The 15,175-nt window shown below is 47.7% G+C and overlaps 1 protein-coding gene across 4 annotated transcripts in view; it reads right to left on the bottom strand.

Annotated features, from left to right (window-relative positions):
* The window catches only part of Vrk3 (VRK serine/threonine kinase 3), a 47,899-nt gene that overhangs the window by 7,654 nt on the left and 25,070 nt on the right, over positions 1-15,175 (bottom strand). For all 4 annotated transcript variants that reach the window (XM_074058012.1, XM_020160013.2, XM_020160015.2 and 1 more), the window contains 6 exons: positions 13,765-13,831; positions 11,274-11,358; positions 10,486-10,591; positions 8,948-9,040; positions 6,555-6,687; positions 5,336-5,456 (listed from right to left, as the gene is read on the bottom strand). In XM_074058012.1, the coding sequence (XP_073914113.1) occupies positions 5,336-5,456; positions 6,555-6,687; positions 8,948-9,040; positions 10,486-10,591; positions 11,274-11,358; positions 13,765-13,831 (605 nt within the window). The remainder of the gene's footprint in view (positions 1-5,335; positions 5,457-6,554; positions 6,688-8,947; positions 9,041-10,485; positions 10,592-11,273; positions 11,359-13,764; positions 13,832-15,175) is intronic.

A 15,175-nucleotide genomic window follows, 5' to 3' on the forward strand; every position in this document is an offset into this window, starting at 1 on the left:
CGCGCGCGCGCGCTGGGTATTTCTGAGATAGGGTTTCACAAACTATTTCCCCGGGCTGGTTTCAAACCTCAGTCCTCCTGCCTCCACTTCCTGAGAAGCTAAGATTACAGGTGTACACCACCATGCCCAGCTTGGAAGATACCTTAAATATTGTTGATTCACTAGCATTAAACTCATAGCAACAGCACTTGACCTCATGACTGCACAAAGCTCTCAACACTGGTTGTGACAACTTTTGTGCTTAGGCTCCTTAACTAGCATGTGAGTATTATGCTGTGTGGTCATTTCAGATAGTGACATCACTGCCAGAGCAAAAAAATGGGGAAAATGTATCACTAAGTTAGTGAAAGGGGCACTGATTGCAGTATAGGAGCCGAACAAGGAAGTAGAAGGTAGCCTAGTTTCACCCTCAGCCCAGTGTCAGGGGACTCAAATTCTTTTCTGCCATGTTTGTGTTTAGAAGTGACCACAAAAGCATTTCAAGAATTGATTTTGTGCAGGTGGAGTGGCTCAAGTGGTAGAGCACCTGCCTAGCAAGTGTGAGACCATGAGTTCAAACCCCAGTGCTGCCAAAAAAAAAAAAAAAAAAAAAGAATTGATTTTATGGGCTAGGGGCATGGTTCAAGTGATAGAGGGCCTGCCTAGCAGGTTTGAGGACCTGATTTCAAACCCTAGTACTGCAAAGAGAGAGGGAGAGGAAGAGGGAGAGAGAGAGAGAGAATTTATTTTGTGGTTATAGATATTTTTAGCAAGTGGGGGATTCACATATGAAATGTTTGAATAAATGAGGATCAACTGTAGCCAGGTGTGGTAGTGTACACCTGTAATTGCAGCACATGGGAGGCTGAGGCAGGAGGATTGTGAGTTCAAGGCTAGTCTGAGCTATATAGCGGGATCCTGTCTTAAAAAGGAAAACAACAACAAAAAAAGAGAAGCAATCCTTCCTTCCTCCTTCCTTCCCTCCCTTCCTCCCTCCCTTCCTTCTACCACTTGAGCCCCAGCCCTCTTTTTTGTATTTTGTTTTTGAAACAGGGTCTTGCTAACTTTGCCTGGGCTGGCCTTGAACTCAAGATCTTCCTTACTCTGCCTTCCAAGTGCTGAGATTATAGGTTCTGTCTTCATTTTGTATGTTTCCTTACTTTGGGTGAGACTCCTGCTTCACTCTGCAAGGGGGCATGTTACTCAGGGGTGTCTGTCTAAAACCTGTGATACCTGGCCTGCCCCACCCCTCTTCAAGGCTAAAGGTGCAGAGTAATTGAGGCATATCACTATTGGCTTTTATAACGTCCTTTCCAGACCCCAAGAGGGTCCTGCAAGTCTCCAGTTACTGTCCTAAACTTACAGTCACCCTGGAATCCAGCAAGAGCAGAGGCTCACACATAGATGGTCCCATGATGAGATCACCCCCAACAGGGGCAGTCATCTCATGGGAACCAGATGTCCCCAAGTGACAGGACTTCTGTGGGGTCACCTTGTGGAACTGGGACTGAGATAATGACTGACAGGCCACACTGTGATGAAGGCTGCTTAATTACGAAGACCTCTCCCCTGCCCCAATTCTTCTCTACTTAAACCTGAAGTTCACACCTGCACCCCGAGGATGGGCGGGCTCGCTCACGTTCTGTCTTCCCCAAATGGCCGTATAGAGTGAAAGCCCTTCCTGCCTTTCCACCCTCACTTGTTTGCTTTCTTTGGGGCAAGTGGCAGGCAACTGACATGTGGGAAGCCCCAGAGTTGGTCCTCTGGCCTGCATTAGGACAGGTTACGAGCAATTAGGACAGGGTTATTAGAGTTCTGGTTAAACAACATCAATGTGTTTCCATGAGCTCCTTATTCAGCTGGGCAGCTGTCTGAGCAGGGCCAAATCCCATTCAACATTGTGCTTTGCCCAGCAAAGCCTATGGGAATCAAACTCTATCTTCTCTTCTTTATTCATTCACTGATTCATTCGTCTATCTATCCGATCATGTATAAGAAATTAATAAATACTTATTTAGCCACATACGCCAGTGAATGGTCCTGGAGGAGGACATGGTAGCGTGCCAGAAAACATGTCACAACATCGCCCCCATGGTCCTTTTGGTTACTACACCGGGTCCCCACCAGGATGGTGGAACTGGGACAGCATCAACATCACATCACCTCTGCTCAGTGGTGCCCTCTATCGTTGTGGGCAGGAACTGATGTTGCTAGTAAAATGATTGCTGTGACCTATTTTATTTACACCATGGTGGTGAGCGAGAGCCTCTCTGTGCAGCACAGCATATTCACCTACAGGGAAGGTGCTAATCTGAGTGTTCTTTGTGTGTGTGTGTGTGTGGTGCTGAGGATTGAACCCAGGGCCTCCTGCTTGCTAAGCAGGGACTCACCACTTGAACTACATCCTCAGTCCTTTGCTTTTAGTATTTTTCAGAATAGGATCTCACACTTTTGCCTGGGCTGGCCTCAAACAAAGATCCTTCTCATCTCTACTTCCCAGAGAAAGATGTATGCATGTTGAAGGGGGTTGAGGGTGTCCAACATTCTTGAAAGAGAAACCACCTCCTACCTTGCTTAAGTTGCAGTGTTTTGGGGTCTCCCTGTGACAGCAGCTTAGCCTGTCCCTGACAACGTCACAGAAGCACATAAAGGGGCATGTCACAGACTGCAGCCACACACAATGCTTTAGCCTCCAGGCTGCATGCTAACTCCATCTTTGCTACGACTTCTGTGACTGCCTGGCTTCATTTCAAAAGAAACCTTTCCCCTTCTGTGAGTGGGAAACCAGCACAGTATGTTCTAACTAGAACATAACAGTGAAAACAAGTTCCAAGAACACAGGGCAATGGCCTTGTGTTCTAGCAGGTTCTGAGGCTGAGGTTACTTGTGGAACTGAGGGTCTTATTCAGCCTGTCTCTGTCCTTTCTTTAAGATGCTAAGGGATGCTGGGCTCCAGAGCCCCACGCCTGTAATCCTAGATACGTAGGAAGCAGAGATCAGGAGGATCACAGTTTGAAACCAGCGTTGAGCAAATAGTTCATAAGATGCTATCTCACAAAACAGGGTCGATGGAGTGGCTCAAGGGGTAGAGTACCTGCCTAGCAAGTGCAAGTCCCTGAATTCAAGCCCCAGTATTGCCAAAAACAAAAACAAGAGAGATGATAAGGGCACACTGGTGCCTTGCTATTTAAAGTCTCACTCCCCCTCAGGTGCCCATTCACTTGTCATCTTGCTGTGAACCCACCCTGGACACAAAGCTATAGTCCAGCCATCCTGATGGTGGACACTCAGGGGACTGAGTGTCTCGTGGCCCCCACCAGCCTGATCTCTGAAACACTGTGTGCTGCACCCTTGATCTCTTAGTAGAGGACATGAGCTCCTGAAGGTGGGGACTTCTGTCTTACTTGCTTCTGAATCCCCAGGCCTAGAACAGAACAGGTATTCAGTATTTGTTGAGAAAAGGGAGGCTAAGTCCAGGTGCCACCAGCCCACTCAGGATAAGCCTCCCACACTTGGGAAACAGCACTGAGATGAAAGGGGCCATCTCTGGAGTCCCAGTGCTTTTGCTGAGTAACTGTGGAGCCTGGGCTGATGACCTGGGTTCTCTGTGTCTCAGATCATAAGCGCACTCACCTCAGGCTGTTCTGAGGATGGCATGGGGAAGTGATGGGTACAGTGCCCGGCACAGAGAAGTGTATGATAAATGTTAGCCATGAGCAGGTCAGAGCTCGGAGCAGGTCACCATCCATGAGGGGGACATATCCCTTCCTCTGAGCATGTGCAACAGGAAACCTAACAGGTGTGTGTGTGTGTGTGTGTAGCAATATTGGGGTTTGAATTTAGGGCCTTGCACTTGAGTCACACCCATAGCTGTGGTTTTGCTTTCTGTGGTTTCAGTTACTGTGGTCAGTAAGACGAAAAGTGAGTACAAACAAGATACGATGTGACAGGGAAAGCGAGAGCAAGTGTGACTCCACACTCACAGGTAAGTTTTATTATACATTGTAATAATCATTCTATTTATTAGTGTTATTGTTGCTAATCCCATACCACGCCTAATTTATAAACTAATCTTTACCATAGACATGTAGACACAGAAGTAAACATAGTCTATATAGCGCATGGTATTAGCCACAGTTTCAGGCATCGCTGTGTCCCCTGTGGATGGGGGCGGCTCCTGCAGCACCATTTATGCAAACTAAACACCCAGAACCACCATATATCATTCAAGGAGACAGATGCATCTGTTGAAAACTGATTTAGAAGCAGAAGTCAGAAACAATGAGCTCAGTGATGTGCAAAGATGTGAATGACCCTGAAAATGTGGCACTGAGTGAAAAGAGCCATGAACAGATGAGCACTGGAGCAGGGTGTCATTTATTTGAAGCATACAGCAGTACCGCTCACAGTTTTAAAGGGACAAACATGTCAGTGGAACATATACTAAGTGTGTCTGAGTGGCTGTCCAGGTGGAATGAAGGGAGATGGAAGACATACAGGGGGAAAATAAAATAAGAGTGATGTTCAACAATAACAGGGACGGCAAGCTGCTGCTTGCTGGGAAATTCACCCTCGTCCTGCTGCACGAATTTTCTCAGACAACCTCATCCTCTCCTGGAGGCAGCTGGCAATTCCTGACAGCTCCAAGGAATGAGTCTCCCTTTGGCCTTCACTTTCCAGCTGTGGACAACTCAGGTAACTGTCACCCTCCAAATCTACATCAGATCCTCAATCTGACCTCTGGTCCCCCAGGACCTGTGCGCTGTTCTTGGTGCTGAACAGCACAGCACAGCACTTCCCTTAAGCCCAACCCTCTTGACTCTTAGATGCTTAAGCAGTCCCAACACTTCCTCTAGAGCTGTCCCTGGTGCTGAAAACGCAGCACCAGTGCAGCCCTTCCCCAGTGGTGGCTGCTTGCTGTCCTTGGTGCTGAACGTTGAGAGCTCACCTGGCAGGATCTGGAGGTTTTACATGCAAGGTGAAGGAGTGATCCTTGTAGCATGGGCACTGGTGCTGGGCCTAACCTGCATGTCTGTGAATAACTGAGCCATGGTTCTCTGCACTCGACAAACATAAGGACTGGAGCTAAGTGCTGTGTGTCTGACTCCATGTGACGAGGATGCTAACTGAATAGCATCTCACAAAAGAGAACACTGAGGCTCACAGAAGTCAAGCTGCTCACCTAACTCCTGCAGCAGTGGGGCCTGAGCTGGACCCCAGCTGGCATGGCTGTGGAGCCCATAGCTGAGGCTGTAGAGTCCCTTGGCTCTGTGGGATACCACCTCCCTGTCCTTCCTGCTCCCTCACACTTGAGGGTGCTGGGCCAGTGTTGGGTTCTGCTGACCCCCAGACTCACTTCTGTTTCTGCTTCATGATATCCTCAGTGTTGGGAAGGCAGATGGTCCATGGCAGGGACCCATAAAGCCACTTCAGCACACAGTACCCCAAGGTCTGGAGATCGCTGCGGCGTGAGGGAGCTGAGGAGGGGAAAGAGGTGGTGGTTTAGTCTGGCTGCTCCACACTCTGATGTGTCAAACCCTTTCCTTCCTCTCTCTTTCACACACTCAACTGTGCACACTCACGCTCACCCTCTCTGTGTAGACTGTCTCATCCATTTGTCCACTTTTCACCCCAATCTCACTCTCCTTCACCCCATCACTCTTACTTATTCCACCATTCTTGCACCCCTTACTTGCCCACTCCCTCATCTACCATCCTTCACTTAGGCACTCATTCGGTAAATGCTCTGTGCCCATGGGCCAGGCCCCACCTCACATCTGAACACCCCAACAGGAGTCTGGTTGGGCCCCAGCCCTGAACAGTTTAGTGGGGACAATTACAGGGTGGGCTTACCTAGCTACAAAGGAGACAGAGGAGTCAGTGCGGTGGGACTGAGCTCAACTTCAGAAGGGCTGCTGGAGGTCCTGCTATTTTATTTTCCTTAAGCCTCCCCATCATGTAATTTAGACAACTCCATGTGAGCATCCAATGCTGAGCACTGACTGGACCAACCTCCTGCTACCCAATGCTGGAGGTATAAGCCCCATCTCTGCCCCAGGGAGGCTTGGACTGGTAGGAGGACAAGGGCAGACAGAGGGATGGCCATGACTGAAGAGATTTGAGGAAGAGGGGCTCAAGGAATCTGTCCCAAGTGTCTAACCACTTTGCAAGCTTCCCCTGAACAATCCCATCCTCTCTGGGGATGCAGAGGACATTATAGCCCAGACACCTCAGTCATCCTCCAGATGTGGACAGCCCACTGTCTCCTCCACTGTTTCTGGGTGTCCCTAAGGCACCTCATCTTCTAAGCCTTTGCCAGATCCCATGTCCCAGGCTCTGGAGTGCAGGAATTCCGTGTCATTGGGGCTGAATTACATACCCTTCCACATTCATTGTCCACCACCCTACTGTCCTGATGCCAAATCATGGCCCCTCAGCTCCCTTATGTGGCTGGTAGCACTCCGTCCCTATATCCCTCTTCTATGAGTGGCCACCTCCGCCTGTGGCTGGGTGCCCGGGCCTGCCCTTGTGGGGAGCATGTCTCCTAGTCCCAAGTCTCTGCCCCACCCTCTTACCACATCCTCTGTGCACATCCATGCTAATGAACTCCAGATCCCCCTCGTGTGGGCTCCTGCTGCCTTGTTTGTAGGCCACATGTCTGCCACTTGGGCAATAGCGGAAGGCGAAGCCGTAGCCCACCAGGGTCACCTGTGGACATGGGCAGAAGCCACACAGATTGGAAGTTAGGAGCACAGACTCTTACGCCATGTGAAACAACCCGTCCATTACAGATGACCGTGTTTGTCAATTTTTTGTTGCTGTAACAAAATATGTGGCACAAACAACTTAAGAGGGGAAGGATTTACTTTGGTGAATGATTTCAGAACTTCCAGGTGAGGCAGAAGATCATGGTAGCAGGACCAGGTGCTCCTCACCTCCTGGCAGCCAGGAAACAGAAAGAGCAAACAGAAGGAGCTGGGACAACATCCACCATTCAAAGGCATGTACCCCAAACCAGGTGTGGTGGAGCAACCTGTAATCCTGGCACTTGGGAGGGACAGGCTGGAGAGTCATGAGTTTGAGGCTAGTCTGGGCTACACGGTTAGATACTGTCTCAAAAATTCAAAGGGGTAGAGGTGGGAGGCATGCCTCTAGTGCCCCACTTCCTTCAACCAGGTCCCACCTCCTGGCTTCTGCCACCTCCCAATAATGCCACCAAATTAAGACTCTATCAATGGACTCACTCACTGTTGAGGTCAGAGTCCCCATGATCCAGTCACTTCCCCAAAGCCCCGCCTGTGAACACTGCTGCACTGGATACCAAGCCTCCAACACATGAGCCCAAACCACAACAGTGACATTTTCTAAAACTAAGTTATGCTTACAGTTAAAGTGCCAATCACCATGGAAAGTATGAAATGAAGAGAAACCAAACAGGCATCTGTATTTCTCCAGCCCCAGAAACCCAATGCCCAGAATTAACTAATAGTAAAAGTTTCTTATGCACCATTTTGAATCTGTCTGTCTCTGTCTCTGTCTCTCTTCATCATGTTGGTCCTGTTTCTCTGAAGAACCCTAACACATGGTTCTGGGACTTCCCTCTGGGACCTCCCTTCCCCCCCTCACTACATGCAGTTCAGTTTGGCTGGGCTCACCTCACCTGTTTATTTTGAAGCTGCTGAGCTTAGGTAATCTAAGTCTGATTTGCTGATGGCTATTTTGTCACCAAGAGGGACAAGTCTGCCTGATAATGAACAGTGCAGAAGAGTAAGAGCCCAGAAATGGGAAAGCCAGCTTCCCAAAGAAGGACTTGAGTTCTTACATACAGCTAGGCCTGAAGACATTTTCATTCTGTGGACTAATAAATTACACACACACACACTCCTATTATTATTATTACTGATTAAGGTGTTTGAAGTTGGGTTTTTGTCATTTATACTGAGAAAGTAACCACAATTTACTTTTTTTGTTTGTTTGTTTTTGGCAGTGCTGGGGTTTGAACTCAAGGTCTCATGCTTGCTAGGCAGGTGCTCTTACCACTTGAGCCACTCTGCCACCTTCACAATTTACTTTAAAATACTATTTGACCACTTTTCTCCTGGAAGAGTACACACATATGCACGTGTATGGATATATGGCGTTTCCCTTTCCTGTTATAACCAGCAATGTTGGAAACATCTCGTGCACTTACCTTTGAATATTCCTGTGCGTATATGGGTAAACACATTCCTACAAGAGGAACTGATAGAACAGACAGAGGAGGCATATTTAAATTGTGATTGCTGTCTCCAAATTAACTTCTGAAAAGGCTGCCCAATTCAGATTTTCAATGTGCACAAACAATTCCTATTTCCTTCTACCCCTACCAGCATGACATAATGTCATTTTTTAAACTTTTTTTTTTTTTGGTGGGTCTGAGGTTTGAGCTCAGGGCTTCACTCTTGGAAAGCATGAGCTCTACCGCTTGAGCCACACACATCTCCAGTCCATTTTGCACTGGTTATGTTGGAGATGGGATCTCCAGAGCTACTTGCCTGGGCTGGCCTCAAACTTGGATCATCTCGATATCAGCTTCCTAAGTAGCTGGGATTACAAGTGTGAGTTACTGGCATTCAGCTTAGTATCATTCTTAATTCTATCCATCCAAAGAGTGAAAAATAGTATTGTGTTTTAATTTGCATCTTTGTGATTATTAAGTAGGCTGAGAGTCTTTGCATATATTTAACTAACCTGTGGATTTCTTTTTCTATGTATTGCTTTTCCTACTCTTTGCTTATTTTTCTAGTAAGTTGCTTCTTATTTAGTCAAGAACTCTTTATTTATGATGGACAGCAATCTTTTGTTTATAGTATGCACTGTGAAATAAATGGTGATTTGGAAACAGATGGGGACCTGAGTCAGAGACCCTCCAGTGTGTGAGTACATATGTGTGCGTGTGTGTGTGTAATGCAAGGGGACTCGCTCTCACCTGGCTCAAATCCTCCGGATTCACAAAGATATTCTCAGCTGTCAGATTTCCATGAACATACTCGTTTTCATGGAGGAACTCCAGGGCATCCAGCTGGGGGAAGAAAAGCAAGCACCTATGTGAAGGGCATGACTAACAGAAAGAGGCTCTGATACAGAGCCAGGTGAGGAACTCTCACTGTTAACTTGGAAGTTGTCCAGCATTGTCTGTGACTGGGTGGGTTAAGCCTGCCTAATTCTGGGAGCAGCATTAGGAAGCCTACCATGATAGCAAACATAAACACACCTCTAATTAGACTTTTAAAGAAATTCAGCAGTAAGTGGGGCATGGTGGTCCACACCTGTAATCCCAGCACTATGGAGGTGAAGGTAGGAGGATCATGAGTTTAGGCAAACCTAGGCTACATAATGAAACCCTGTGTCAAATAAAATTCTTCAGGAAAGCTAATCTTTGGCTTTCCATCTACCTCCCATCACTCTCTTGGCCGGCTGTGAGCTCAGGAGGGAGAGGAGGGTTACTTAATGTCTCTCTGCAGAAGTAACTGCCCCTGTGTCCGTCAGAGCTCTGCTCACTTCTGCTGGAGTGGAAAAGAAGCTTACCTTAGTTTGTTAATCTTTATCACTACCTGTACTGATCTGCTAGGCATTACCTCCAGCCCAATCAAATTCCAAGCCCCTCCTTGGCCGCAGGGCTTAACTGAGCCTCACATTCTATTTCTTCCATGTGCACAGTCCTGTGCCTCCACAGCCCAGGATGCTCCCCAGTGCAGACACTCATTCAGCCTCCAGGCGAGCAACACCACACCTGGCCTGCACCACTGTTTAACAGCACCCTCTCCCACCAGACCTTGCACTCCAAGACACAGGGATGGTGCTGCTCCCTGCTCTAACCCGGCACTGGGGCAGATTTGGCACCCAGCAAGCACTGCATGGACATGACGTGAGGATGAATGAAGGAGTGAACGAATGAACGAGTACTGAGGCCTCACATTCTCCCATGCAAGTCTCTGCCCACACTGCACCCATGTATCCTTTGCCTGGAATGTTTTCTTCTCACACACCCCCCATCATACTCCACCCAGCACCTTTCTATTTCCCATTCACCCTGTGAGTCTTTCTTTTTTAAGTATGAGGGGAAGCTTTGGAGTTTGAACTCAGAACCTTACACTTGCTTAGGCAGGTGATCTACCACTTGACCCAGTCTACCAACGCAGCTCTAGCTACTTTTCAAGCAGGGTCCCACATTTTTGCCCAGGCTGGTCTCAGACTGTGACCTCCTACTTCTGTCTCCTACATAGCTGGGATTATACGTATGGACCACCACGCCCAGCCAACCATCCTGTGAATCTTGGCTTAGAAACCTCCTCCACCAGGGAGCCTCATTAACCCCCTCACTTTGGGGCAGGCCATCTTTTTTACCCATCAGCATCCTGGCCTCCACGCAATGGAGAGAAAGGGGGCTAGATGTGTTAGTGAATCAGCAAGCTGAGTAACAAGGATCTGCACCCCCAAGGGAGCTGAGCAGTTTTTAGTACACACCAGCCGGCAGGCCAACTGCAGCACACACTTCTCTGACAGCACGTGCTTCGGGTTGTCATCCAGGGCTGACTGGAGGCTCCTCCCCAGGCTGGGGAACACCAAGAACCTAGAAGACATCATAACAGGCACTTAGAAACTACTTTTGCTAAAAGCACTGACTCTTCACCTGGGCCAGCAAATGTCCCAGGGGAACTAAAGGCAGGATGAAAGCCCAGCATCTCTGCCTCCACTCTGCACCTGTCTCCTTTGCTCTGAACCACTCCCTCCTGCAGCCTCCTTTGATTTCCAGAACAACAGGAATGATGGATAAATACCTTGTGACAAGAGTCGAAACTGTCCCCCTAGGGCCCCACCTGACCAATCCTGGGACAATGAGCAGCTGGACCGCACCGTTGGCCCCCTTGATGGGGACTGGTGAAGCAGCATGTGCACCCCTCCTGCCCTGCCCTAATGACCATCTTTATTTGGCATATTAGGGAAGCAGCTGGACCTGACATGTGGAAACTGGAGAGTTGAGCCTCTGGCCTATGACCCTGGTTATGACATGAGCATCCCAGGAAGTGAGACACAGAGGAGAGGGAGAAATGCAGGCCACCAAGGGAAGACTGAATGGGGACTGAAAGGTCCCAGCACTGGGAGAGACTAAGTGTGAGACTAGCCTGACTCAAATCCAGGGAAAGGAAGGAAACAAGCAATTGGTTGGTGGCTCCAGGATCCCAGCCAAGTCCAGACACAGGACAGAGACAGAAGGAAGGGCCCACGAGGGGCTGGCAAGGAAAGTGGCTCACCTGTATTTGTCCTGGTGAACGCCAAAACCGACACAGGTGGGGATGGCCAGGAGGGGGGTTGAGTACAGCTTCTTCCACTTGCTCACTATGGGAGGCAGGGGCTCAAGGTTAGAGCCCACTGTGTCCCAGGCCCATGGGAACAACATCCCATTTAAGTAGAGAGCATGAACCTAGACCAGTCCAAGTCTCCTTGCTGGAGAAGACATCTTTGTGGGTGGGTTTCAGTGAGAGAGAGAGGGGATGGGACAGGCACAGGTGACTCATGAATGTCTATAATCCATGTCTGCAGGTGATGGGGTGAACATGACTGACTTGAGGTAGCACATACAAATCTGGAGGAGGAGCCAGGCTCAAAAGGTAGAGTGCCTGCCTAGCAGATGCAAGGCCCTGAATTCAGACTGTTTTACCCCAAAATAATAAACCAAAAACAAAAACAATTTTGGGATGGAGGCATGGCTTAAGTGGTAGAGTGCTTTCCTAGTAAGTGCAAGGCCCTGAATTCAAATCCCAGTACCAGTTAAAAAAAAAAAGCTCAAGTTATAGAGCACCTGCCTAGCAAGGGTGAGACTCTGAGTTCAAAGCCCTACCCTAAATCTACGGAGGAAACCCTGAATTCATATGTATAGCTTATAAGATCAATAGAGGTCTAAACCATCCACAGTGCCACTGGAATTTGCTGCTGTCTGTCTTCCAGGATCTCAGTGGGGTAGTACGGACCCCGTGGTTACACGTGCTCACACGCACTTAACAGCTGGCTCCCCAGGGAGAACCCATCCTGACTGGTAGTTTTGCCCATGTTTGTGGTGTGCATGTATCCCGCCAGGACAATTTCAAGCCACTAATGTGACACTGAGGCAGAACAGACAGGAGAAAGTGACAGGGACAAGTCAGAATCAGAGAAACCTCCGAAACCACACCAAAATCAGGAACTAAGACTAAAACAAATCACTAGAGCAATAAAAGTTAAATTGATCTTTTTGGAAGACTTCATGCATGCACTCTCCATTGCTCACTCTTTTATTATTTATTTTTTCAGTACTGGGATTTGAACTCAGGGCCTTCACCTTGAGCCCTTCACCAGCCCTTTTTTTTTTTTTTTTTTATAGATTTTTAAGATGGGGGTCTTGCAAACTATTTGCCCAGGCTGGCTTTGAACCATGTTCCTCCTGAGCTCTGCCTCTTGAGTAGCTAGGATTATAGGCGTGAGCCACAGCGCCTGGCTATTCTCTTCTTTTAAATGTTCAATGAGTTACAATCTCCTCAGATGAGTGATACTACCTGAGAGTAGAAGGTGTGACCACTTAAACCCATTGTCTCCATGATTTGGAACCTAGTGAAATGATTAACGGATACCAGATGGTTTGTCCATGTGAATAGGTAAGAGTTCAAACTGTTATCTCCCAGCTCAGAGGGTATAAATACATCCGGGACAAGGACCGCCATTTTGAGCTTTTTGCTCCTACTCCTCTACATCAGGCAGGAGGTGTCTTTCCCTTTCTTATTCTCCCTACTTTGTCCTGCTTTGCTACATAAATCTTTGCTGACCTTCCACCTTGTGAATTTCCTTTTTCCTTGATGGATTTTCATCATAGATTCCAAAGGCCTTGGGTATAGAGAGCCATTAGAGAGCTGAGTCAAGGATCGCTGCCCCTCCCTGCCCTTGTTAGAGATCCTCCTGCTCCCAAACCATTCTCCATCAACAATGTGACCGATGTGGGGCTGGAGAGAGGCACAGCTGCATGCCACTGTGTGGTGTATTCATTGTCCAGGTGCCACAGATGTAAGTAATTGGAAGAGTACAGATAAAGAATGTAAGAAGAATTAGGAAATGATTTTTTGGGGGGGTGGCTCTAGGAATTGAACTCAAGGCCTTGTGCTTGCTTGAGTCCTATCACTTGAGCCATGCCTCTAGCCCTGTTTGCTTTTAGTTTGTTTTACAGATAGGGTTTAGCATTTTTGCCCAAGCTGGCCCCAGATCATGATCTTCCTACTGCTGGGATTATAGGTGTGCACATCACACCTGGCTTATTTTTCTTTGTGTGTGTGTGTGTGTGTTTAGTTCTTTTTTTTTTTGGTGGTACTGAGGTTTGAACTCAGGGCCTCATGCTTTCTAGGCAGGTGCTCTATGCCTTGAGTCACTCCACCAGCCCCTGGCTTGCTTTTTGAGATAAGGTCTCACTAACTTTGTGCCTTAAACTATAATCCTCCTGTCTCTGCCTCCCAAGCAGCTGAGATTACAGACATGAATCACCATACCCAACCTAGTTTTTGAGTGTTCATTTGATTGTAAGTTTATATAATTTAATTTTTAACAATGGTGATATATAACAACCAGCTTGCAACATTCCTGAAACTTTATCACTTGACTCTCAAGAGCCGGTATAAGCCAATCCATCAGAGGCCCCATGCTGACAGGAGTCAGGCTGTGGGCACAGATGGGAGCAGGTTGATGCCCCAAACTCCATCCCCTGACAATTTTCCTGTGGAATACCTTGCAGACGCTTGGCAGCTCGCTGGAAGAAGTTCTGCTCATTGAACAGACGCCCATCCTTGGCATCCTGGTGAGAACAGAAGGGTAGAGGCTGTCATGCTGAACTCCCTAACACAAGGGCCCAAGCCTTCACCATTACTCCAGGTTACTGCCAGAGACGACCAGGTTCTTCAGGTCCCTGCATCAGGACCAAATTCCTCAGGGTGCTGTACAAGAGCATGTCTCAGAGACTGCCAGCTAAGGCAGTCCTTTTCTTTGTTTTATTTTTTTTATTTTTATTTTTTGGTGGGACTGGGTCTTGAACTCAGGGCCTTTACCCTTGAGCCACTCTGCCAGCCCTTTTTGTGATGGGTTTTTTCAAGATAGGGTCTCATGAACTATTTGCCCAGGCTGGCTTTGAACCATGATCCCCTAATCTCTGCCTCCTGAGTAGCTAGGATTACAGGTGTGAGCTCCCAGCCTCCGGCCCTTTTCATTCTTTTATGAAAGGATCCATAAGTTTTCCCTAGACATGTAGCCATATGCCAAAAACTACATTTCCCAGCCTTCTTAACAACAAGGCATAAGTGTAAGACCAGGTTGTGGCCAATGAGGACATCAGCAAAAGAAATATGGGCACCTTCCAGGTGTTCCCTTAAAAGACTAGGATGGGCTCTCCCTGACCTGTTCTGTTCCAGTTGGCTGGAATGCAGATGTGATAATGGGAGCTGGAGCAGCCATCTCAGCCCAAAAGACAGACGTTATAACTTCAGGATATTGGGGTAACAAGAGACAAGAAAACTAGGTCTCTTGTTTATAGGACCATTGTTATCAGCCCTGGACCACTGCCCCAGACTTTTAAAAGAGAAACCAATCAAATATCCTGCTTAAGCTATTATTAATGTTAAAATTGGAGCTTTTTATAGAAGTTAGACCAAATACTTTTATTAAACAAACTAGAGCAGTTGGGTTCTTAGGATCACAGGATCAAATACAGTTAGGTTCATATCTCCCAGCTCTCCTCTCCCTCTTTCCCAACCTCCCTCCCTTTTTTTTTTTCCTTTCCCTTTCACTTTCTTCCTCCCTCTCTCCCTGCTTCCTTCCTTCCTTTTTAGAGTTCTTTGAACTCAGGGCCTACACCCTGAGCCACTCCACCAGCCTGTTTTATGATGGGTTTGTTCGAGATAGGGTCTCATGAACTGTTTGCCTGGGCTGGCTTTGAGCCGAAATCCTCCTTATTTCTGCCTCCTGAGTACCTGGGATTACAGACATGAGCCACTGGCTCCCAGCTCCTACCTTTTTTCTTTATTCTTTATTTCCTCTCCTCTCCTCTTTCCTCTCCTTCCCTCCCCTCCCTTTTTTCCTATCCTCTCTCCTTTCTTTTCCTTTCTTTCCCTTCCTTTTTTCCCCTTCCCTTCCTTCTTTTTTGTTT

The sequence above is a fragment of the Castor canadensis genome, chromosome 16 (genome assembly GCF_047511655.1).
Source record: "Castor canadensis chromosome 16, mCasCan1.hap1v2, whole genome shotgun sequence".
In the NCBI taxonomy this organism is placed as follows: Eukaryota; Metazoa; Chordata; class Mammalia; order Rodentia; family Castoridae; genus Castor; species Castor canadensis.